The 9,782-nt window shown below is 45.8% G+C and overlaps 1 protein-coding gene across 1 annotated transcript in view; it reads left to right on the top strand.

Annotated features, from left to right (window-relative positions):
- The window catches only part of RAB43 (RAB43, member RAS oncogene family), a 73,717-nt gene extending 70,861 nt beyond the window's left edge, over window positions 1-2,856 (top strand). The window contains exon 3 of the mRNA XM_007950629.1: window positions 2,606-2,856. Within this exon, the coding sequence (XP_007948820.1) occupies window positions 2,606-2,856 (251 nt within the window). The remainder of the gene's footprint in view (window positions 1-2,605) is intronic.
- The last annotated feature ends 6,926 nt before the right edge of the window (window positions 2,857-9,782 follow it).

Here is a 9,782-nt window from a genome sequence, read left to right as displayed (position 1 = left end):
TCCGAGGAGTGGCTGGTGGGTTTGAACCGCCAGCCTTCTGGTTAGCAGTCAAGTGCCTTAGCCACTATGCTACCTACTTTTTGTATGTTGATCCTGTGTCTCACCTCTATGCTAAATCTCTCAATTAGTTCTAGTAGTTTTTTTGACTGAGTCTCTTGGGTTTTCTAGGTATAGGTTCATATCATCAGCAAATAGGGATCATTTGACTTCTTCCTTACCAATTTGGATGCCTTTGATTTCCCTTTCTTGCCTTATTGCCCTGGCTAGAACTTTTAATACAATGTTGAATAGAAGTGGTGAAAGAGGGCATCCTTGTCTGGTTCCTATTCACAAGGGTAGTGCTTTCAGTCTCTCAACGTTGAGAATAATGTTGGCTGTTGGTTTTGCATATATGCCCTTGATTGTATTGAGGAATTTTCCTTCTATTCTGATTTTTCTGAGAGTTTTTATCAGGAATAGGTGTTGGATTTTATCAGATGCCTTTTCTGCATTGGTTGATACGATCATATGGTTCTTTTCCTTTGTTTTCTTTATGTGATGGATGACGTTGATTGTTTTTCTAATGCTGAACCATCTTTGTATACCTGATACAAACCTCACCTGATTGTAATGTATTAATACTATTTTTTAATATGTTGTTGGAGTCTATTGGCTAGAATTTTGCTGAAGATTTCTGCATCTATATTCATGGTCTGCAGTTTTCCTTTTGAGTGGTATCTTTGACTGGTTTTGGTATCAGGGTTATGCTTGCTTCATAAGAAGAATTTGAGAGGGTTCCATCCTTTCCTATGTTCTGGAATAGTTTGAATAGAGGTGGTGTCCGTTTTTCTCTGAATGTTTGGTAGAATTTTCCAGTGAAACCATCTGGGCCAGGGCTTTTTTTTGTTGGTAATTTTTTTATGACCTATTCAATTTCTTCTTTTGTTATGGGTCTGTTCATCTTTTCCACCTCAGTCTGTATTAATTTAGGTAAGTAATATGTTTCTAGAAATCTATGCATTTCTTCGAGATTTTCAAATTTGTTGGAGTACAGTTCTTCATAGTATCCTGATATTATCCTTTTTATTTCAGTTGGTTCCATTGGGATGTTGCCCATTTCGTTTCTTATTTGTGTTGTTTGTGTTATTTCCCTCTTTTCTTTTGTTAAGTTTGCCAGCGGTTTGTCAATTTTATTAATCTTTTCAAAAAACCAACTTCTCGTCTTGTTGATTTTTTTCTATTGTCTTTCTATTTGCTGTTTCATTTATTTCTGCTAGAATTTTATTACTTCTTTTCTTCTGGTGATTGTAACGTTTTTAGCTGCTCTTTCTCTAGTTGTTGAAGTTGTTGGTTAAGGTGTTGATTTTGTCTCTTTCTTCTTTTTTGATGTGTGCATGTGTTGCTGTAAATTGTCTTCTGATCACAGCTTTTGCTGTGCCCTAGAGATTTTGGTATGTTGTATTTTCATTCTCATTTGATTCAAGTAATTTTTTTATTTCATTTTTTATTTCTTCTATTACCCAGTTGTTTTTAAGGAGGGTGTTATTCTGTTTCCATGTGATTGCTAAAAGATATAAACAGTTTTTAAAAATATAATATTGATACCATTTTTACATCTAAAAAATATTAATAATATTACCTTAATATCATCATATATCTGATATGGGTTCAGATTTATAATTGCTTATAAGTGTCGTGTAGTTTTCTGCTGCTCCCCAGGATCCAAATAAGGTCCACACATTGAAATTGGTTGCTGGATCATTTATAGTTACCAAGGAAATTTTAGATCTTTGTATATAGATTGTTTGGTTTGTTTTGGTCCACCCTGTAATCATATTACAAAGTCAGTCAATCACTTAGAGACTTGAAAAAAAAATTTTTTTTTAAATTATTTTAGTAACTGGGTCAAAACCAAAAAACCAAACTCACTGCTGTCAAGTCGATTCAGACTCATACGACCCCTCCTTGGGTTTCCAAGGTGGTATCTCTACAGTAGTAGAGTGCCCAATCTTCCTTCTGAGGAGTGGCTGGGGATTTGAACTGCCAGCCTTCTGGTTAGCAGTCACATGCTTTAGGCAACACATTCTTTAGAATGTAATACAAACATCTCAAATTTGATGGAGGAACCAAAGGTGCACTTTCAAAGTGATAGCTCATGCTCTTCCTGTCAGAAAAGAAAAATAATCAAAATCACAATCTTACAAACAAAAAAATTCATAAGGCAAATTAAAAAAAAAACAACTCACTGCCGTCGTCAATCGCAACTCATAGTGACTCTTCCTTGGGTTTCCGAGGCAGTATCTCTGTGAAAATAGATTGCCCAGTCTTCATTCCAAGGAGTTGCTGGTGGGTTTGAACCATCAGCCTTCTGGTTTGCAATCAGATGCTTTAAGCACTACACCACCAGAGCTCACTGGTAAAGATAAAAAAAGAGAAAACAAAATGAGGAATTAGAGGATAAAGTAAGAGCTTAAACATAAATTTTTTTTTTTTTTTTTGAAAGATGGGTTACCATACACACTGCTTATTTCTAACTGGCAGAGAGTCACAGCAACACTGTCGGTCTCAGGACAGACTTGCCAGCATCTCTGGGCCTCACCAAGCTGCCATCTGCCTTTCTTTGCAGGGAACAAGTCTGATCTCAGTGAGCTACGGGAGGTCCCACTGGCTGAGGCACAGAGCCTGGCTGAGCACTATGACATCCTGTGTGCCATTGAGACGTCAGCCAAGGACTCAAGCAATGTGGAGGAAGCCTTCCTGCGAGTGGCCACAGAGCTCATCATGCGGCACGGGGGCCCTATGTTCAGCGAGAAGAGCACCGACCACATCCAGCTGGACAGCAAGGATATTGGCGAGAGCTGGGGCTGCGGATGCTGACCGGGGTGCCTGGTCCACAGGCCGGGCCTTCCCACCTCTGTCTCTCTCTGGCCTGCCAAACCAAGCCCTGAGCTGGCCCTCCAGGGCACCAGTGGTTCTAGAATGTTTGGAGAAGTCCTGGAACTACCCCTCCCATGACCTGGACACTGGTGGGAAAGTGGCCTTTGAGGAAGGAAGAAAGCAGGAAACCTCCTGTAAGGGCTGCTGGCAAGGTCAGGGTGTGGACCTATCCTGCAGCCCAAGGCCTTCCCTCATGGTCTTCACATACTGGCCTGAGCTGCCAGTATGGACAGCAGTGGACAGGGGCAGGGGGCCTAGAAAGTGCCCCTCTTCCACATCTACTCTTGAGCATTTCATATCTTGAATTTGCTGCAGCTGTGGCAGCAGGTAGCTGCTTTCTAGGAATGTGGCCAGTGACCTAGGTCTTCAGTTCACCCTAGGGCCCCTGTGTGTAGTAGCAGAGAATAAGAGCTATTTAGACTGACAGTCTGTCCCATGGGTCACCACCTTGGAGCAGCCTCAGCCTTCAGTTGAGAACTCTTCTTCCTTCACTGCCAGTTCTCTGTTCCCAGACACTTTCTTGGACCCTGGCTCGTTGCCTTATATACAACTTCCTGTGTGCTTTGGTGTCCAGGGTAGCTTCTCATTTTCACTGGCACCAAGTGTGGGGTCATGGCTGCATCCCAGTGGGGAGTGTCTGCTGGCTTGGGCGCAGAGTTTTGCCACTTAGATTGCAAAACCAGCTAATTCTTCAGCACTGGCTCGCAGAAATCTGGTGTGCAGGGAATGAGATAGGAAAGTGAATATTTAAGATAAAAATAAAAGCTTGCCTCCCTTAGGCTCAGGGCTGAGAGAGACCATAACATCACCCAATTCTGCCCCAGCTGCCAAAATCCTTATTTTGTCCATATTCAGGACAGTCACTGGTCCCAGCCTTGCTTCTGGGTTTCCCAAACAAAAAGATAAGACCTAGGCTTTGGTCTGGCCATTTTTACCACCTTGGTCCTCCTGCTTTCAGCTGCCTCTGCCCAAACTGGGGGATTCTCTCAGAGCGGTAGAGCTGGTGATCCTGTCTTCCTTGCTCTAACACCTTCCAAGATGCCCTGGGGGCCCTCGGATGCATTCCATATCCAATCCAGGTGCCATGGCCTCCATGGCTCTGCCCCAGCTTCCATCCAGTACTTCCTTGCCCCCATGCGTATCCTCTGTCCAGGCCAACCTGGCCTCCCTACCCAGGCCTTTTTTTCCTTCCCCTCCTGGCCAGCCCTCCCCTTTTATTCATGGTGTTTAGAATCCCACACATGGCCCAGATGGATATACCTCTGAAGAAAAGTGCCCCATCCCTGGCTCAATCCCTGTCCACAGTACCCTCTGGCAAGCAGGAATTCTGCCCACCCCTACCCCCCCACCCCCAGTACACACACCCTTGGCCTGGTGGTATCCTCTGGGGCCTGGGCTGAAGCCATTTCCTGCAGGCTCCAACAGAAGCAGTCTTCACCTCCCACCCATCTGACCTCAGACACAAATGATGTTAAGAAAGGGGTTCAAGCCCCTGAGTGTGGAGAGGCAGCTGGCCTCCATAATACCCCTCAGGCAGGGCCCTCACTGTCTAGGGAAGTGTGAGACAGAGAACAAAACCAGCCTGTTTCCTACCCCATGGCAGGCTTGGCTTTCTCCAAGCAGCCAGGGCCTTTGGGGGCAAGAAGAGAACAGTTTAATTTCTTCCTTTATTTATAAATTGCCCAAGAGTGAGAACAGGTGGCATCAAGGGGCAGAGGCAGGGAGCTGAGGTACAGGGGAATGAAGTCCAAGAGGTGTCCTGGCAGCCACCTGAGGCCTGATAAGGCCAGGTGATGGAACTTAAAGAAGAATAGGAGGGAGACTGGTTTTACACTCAGAGGAGGGCTGGGGAAGGACAGGGACTTGAAGTCAAGAATCCTAAAGGTGTTGAATTCTGGACAGCTCACAACTAAAGAGATGGGTCTCTGTCCTCCCAGAAGGGGGTTTTGACTCCAAGAACACAGGCCCCAGCAGGTGTAGAGCTTCAGGAAGCTCCTAATTCATATTGAATTCAGTTTCTCTTCTCCAAGAAGGCTGCCAGGGTCGGGGGCCCCTCCAGCCTGAGCTTCTGCCCCCTGCCACGCCTGGACTGTTGGGGGGGTGGTCAGCCTGCCCAAGGATGCCATTTGCATTTTGGAATTTTTCATGTTACCTATTTATGAATATATGAATCTTTATATAGCAAATCTATTTTTTAAAACTTGGAAAATTTGCCTTTTTGGAAACTTAGCAGAGCCAGAGTGTACACATTCCTAAACCATTAAACAGATTTCCGTAAAGAGCCAATGACACCAGACTAGTTTTTTCGCCTTTGAGCCCAGGACTGGCCCAAGTGACCACATCCTCATCAGATGGATCCACATGCTCAGCTGACTCCCCAGATGGTATCTCTAGGCCAGGGCCAGGCAGATTACACTCAGCCCCCTGCCAGGCCTGCCTTTGAGCCCTGCTGAGACGTGTCCTTGCCCTATTGGGACCCAAGGGCAGAAAAGCAACCTGTGTCAGGCAAGTCACGGCACCTCTCTGTGCCCCAGACTTCGCAGTGGGAAAATAACAGATGTGTTGGGGAGTAGGCCTCAGGTATGGTTTGGTGATTGCTGGACTATCTGGCCCAGTATCCTTTACACTTTTTACAACTCTTAAAGGAGGTGTCACTAATCCTGTATACAGTGAGCAAACTGAGGCCTAGAGGCCGAGTTCCTTGCCCAAGTCTTGTTTCCACTTTGAAGTAGGATACTTATTCCAAGTCAGGGCCTGAGAACCCCATGTGGCAGACCCTGGTCTGCTCATATATGCCAAGCACATAGACTTACCCAGGCCCAATGATGGATGCTTAGTCAGGAGGCCCATGGTTCCGTAGTCAGCTGGGATCTTCATCTGCTCACGCAGAGAAAGGCCTCTGGGCAGAGACCATGGAGCATTGTGTGAGTCCCTGCTGCTTCATCGAGGAGGGGAGGCCAGGAAGATTTCCCAGCCCATAGGCCCACTGATAAGACAAACTGACAGGATGGGTGTCATGCCAGTGCCCAATCACACCCCAGATCTTGTACTGTGACCTCCTGCTGGTCACTTCTCCACTCTGAGCCTGGTGTCCTCAGGTAGAAGTGCAGATTCCCTACTGCCTGCACATTGGGAAGCAGCATGACAACCTGGGTTGGCAGTGTGGTGGGGGTGGGGGGAGTGGGGGGTGGTTCCCAGAAACTGAAGACAGGCCAGGGAGTCCACATGTGGGTGTCTAGGCACCTGAGAACCTGCCGATGGGATGAGGAAGGCCCACAGTTCTGTATCAGGGGACTGCAGGCCCAGGTGTTTGCTGACCTTCTTTCTCCCCAGGGAAGGCAAGCCTATTACTTCTATTCTCATCTAAATGTGGGGTGACCTCATGGCACACAGGCCCCTTAGAAGGACAACTTATCACTGGGACTGAATCTGGTTGCCCTACATGTCCCCAGAGGCTTAGTGGGATCAGGCTGTCTCCGAGACCCCTCATGCCTCTCATCACACTATGGACTGTGAGACCCCAGGGCAAACTCAGAGATACAGGCCTGGTCCTGGGCTTTAGAGATAGGAGGTGAGGCTAAGCTTCAGAAAAGATGTGCTCTAAGCTCTCACTGAGTTTGTTCTGAGCCCTTCATGAAGCCAAGCTCTAGGCAGGGTCCCAGATCCTAGAGGTGACCTGACCTGCCTCCAGCCTCAACTCTTTCCTCTTCTCCCTGCATTCACTCTCAGGTGCTCACTGGTGGCCCTTATCTGCCAGTTCCCTCTCCAGAACCTCTAGTCTCACAGGACCCTGAGGTTCCCTCAGCTCTAAAATCCCCCTTTCTTGCAGCCCCACTGTCCTTCCCTGGCCCCCCACCAGTCCATACCTCCCTCCTGGGCCTTACTGCTTCCTGGACTGGTCTAGCCTCTGGTCTTCAGAGGAAACCATACATCCACTAGGTCACTGCTTTCTTGCTCAGAACCTCTCCAGTGCTCCCGGCTGCCCTGTTTCCTTAAAAAGACATTGCCATCTCCAGCCTTCTCGGCATAGCCATTCTCTGACTACATTGTGCTGCTGAAGACTCTAGCCCCTAGCTGCATAATGGCATCTTCAAGCCAGGAGCTCCATTCACACAGCCCAAATGGAGCCCAAGCCCAAAGATCATGCACTGGCCTGACTCATGAGCTGACCCAGAGTGTGGGTACCTAGACCAGCACAGCCCCATGCTGTGGCCTCTGCTTTAGGGTCTCCCCTAGGAAGGAAAGACCCAGCTCACCTGTGAAGTTTGGGCTCCCTTGTGTTTCCTGGTCCTGTGTGATGTCAGGCTCTGCATATCTACGTGGAAGTCCAGGATCTGTGAGGGATGGTCTCTGGCCTGTTCATAGCTGTGGCCACAGAGGATGTGGGGAGGACAGGGTCTGTGCCCACCCACCTCAGATCCAAGGAGGAGCCTGAGGTTTGACCTCAGCCCACCTATACCCTTCCCCAAACCCTGGGGCTGTGTGTTCTGGAAGCTCTCCAGACAGCAGAAGAGCTGGCCATTTCAGTGACTCTTAACCTCACTGTTTCAATGCAGGTAGCCCAGGTACCAAGCTGCAAACAAGGAGATTTCTTGTCATAGAATATTCAAAGATGGTCATTCATTAGCATAGTAACAACTACATCTGCAGTGTTCTGGACTTCCACTCCTGTAGGAAGCTTGAAGGTCTGTGTGCTGGTCAGAGGGAGCTTAGGGATAGTGTGGACCCACGGAGAAGCAGGGCACTTGGGACAGGAGGTGAGGCTAGGGTAGATCCTATAGGACAGGGTAGAACTGTATATCTACAGGGTTCCCAAGGCTGTAAATCTTTATGGAAGCAGACTGCCTCATCTTTCTTCCATGGAGTACCTGGTAGGTTTGAACTGCCAACCTTTTGGTTAATAGACCAATGATTTAGCTACTGTGCCACCAGAGCTCCTAGGTGCTTATTAGAATGCATTATCTCAACCTCCCCATGAGACCTTCTGAGTCAGACTCTGATTTTTACAGTTTAGGAAACACAGCCTTCCTACCACACCAGGGTGGCCCAGGGTCAGGCCTTGATGTCTAGAATTTTTTAGGTTCTTTTCTTGACCTGAAGGATCTTGATTATTTATCTCTAGATATAGTGTCTTTTCCATCCTTTGTACAAGTGCCAACTTGATCTGTGGACTTTAAATGTAGGGCTAATGACTCACTCCTTGGTGAGACTCATTGACTGATCTAGGCCAGAGGCAGTGTCCAGGCCTGGTCCTGGGCTTTAGAGACAGGAGGTGAGCCTGAGCCTCAGAAAAGATTCTGACTCAGTGACCCTGTAGGACAAAGTAGAACTGCCTCACAGGGTTCCCAAGGGTGTACATCTTTACAGGAGCCTCAGAAAAGGAATCAATGGAGATACCTGGTCAATCTAATGCCCAGTAGCTCCTCCCAGGAACCTCCATCATTCAAACTCTATCCTATCTGGAAATATTAGAGCTTGTCATTTATTATAGTGGGCCTTGATCTTTTCTTGATCTCTGTAAGCTGTGAACTCTTACGTCAGAAAAGATAGATTGACAGATAGACCCAAAATATTGTGCATCATCAAGGGTGAGTAGACACTTGGGTGAAGACTGCGCAGTTTACATGTTTACATGTCTTCTATCAGAATAATGGTACTGCCACCAAGATGATGGAAGCTGATACTTATTGAGATGTGACTATGAGCTTATATTGTTCAAGCACTTTATGTGAATTCATGAGTTTAAGTGCTTTGCCCCAAACTACCCTTCTAGTAAGTGGCAGAGATAAGATTTAAACTCCAGGCAGTCTGTGCCTTGTTGGTGGTTGTTGTGTGCTGTTGAGATGATTTTGACTCATAACAACCCCATGTGGCAAAGTAGAACTTCTCATAGGGTTTCCTAGGCTGTACCTTTACAGTAGCAGATAGCCAGATATTTCCTCCATGGAGCCACTGTTGGTTTGAACGGCCAATTTTTTGGTTAGTAGCCAAGCACTTATCTATTGCATTAGCAAAGCTCCTTAGTCTGTGCCTTAACTACATACAATCCTGAGAGTGAACACTGTATTCCTAAGGAGACCACGGCAGCAGTCACAACTATCCATGTACTCGGGTTTCAGTTTGACAAAATGGGAAGAATTCTAAGTGGACGTTTCTGAAAATAACACCCCTCATGGCTATCTGTCCTAAGGAATGAATCTTAAAAATTCTATGTACAAGAATATTCATAGCAGCCTTATTTATATATGAGGGACAATTAGAACAGTCATCCCTTGATGCAGTGTATCTAAGTCAAGTAAATTGAAGTACTGATAGTAAGTAAGTGACTATCAGTGGGGCACTTTAATCTTCCATCTGCTTTTTTATATTTTTCATTTTTTCTATTATATATATAAAGAAACCAAAACCTAAACTCACTGCCATCAAGTCTGTTCTGACTCATAGTGACCCCCCCCTAGGGTTTCTGAAACAGTATCTCTACAGAAATAGATTGCCTGGTCTTTTTTACAAGGAGTGGCTGGTGGGTTTGAATCACTAGCCTTCTGGTTAGTAGTCAGATGCCTTAGGCACTATGCCACCAGAGCTCCTATATTTCATATATATAAACATTTTTAATAGAAACAATAAACTTTGAAAGAGTCTTGAAAACACTGTAACTAATATTGACACATGTTTCTGATGCATATTCATTTGACTGATTCAGAATGCCAAAGTATAGAAATGTTATTACTGATGTAAACACTAAAGTCTGGACAGAACAGTGGTTGTGTTAAAATAGAGCTATGATTAACTCTTTTTTTCTTTCTTTTTTTTTTACCTTTTTTTTTAAATTTTATTTCATTTATTGTGGTTTGGGTGAAGATTTA

The sequence above is a fragment of the Orycteropus afer genome, unplaced genomic scaffold (assembly GCF_000298275.1).
Source record: "Orycteropus afer afer isolate SDZICR_OR568_19922 unplaced genomic scaffold, OryAfe1.0 scaffold00283, whole genome shotgun sequence".
Lineage (NCBI taxonomy): Eukaryota > Metazoa > Chordata > Mammalia > Tubulidentata > Orycteropodidae > Orycteropus > Orycteropus afer.
This window is presented reverse-complemented; position numbering and strand designations above follow the sequence as displayed.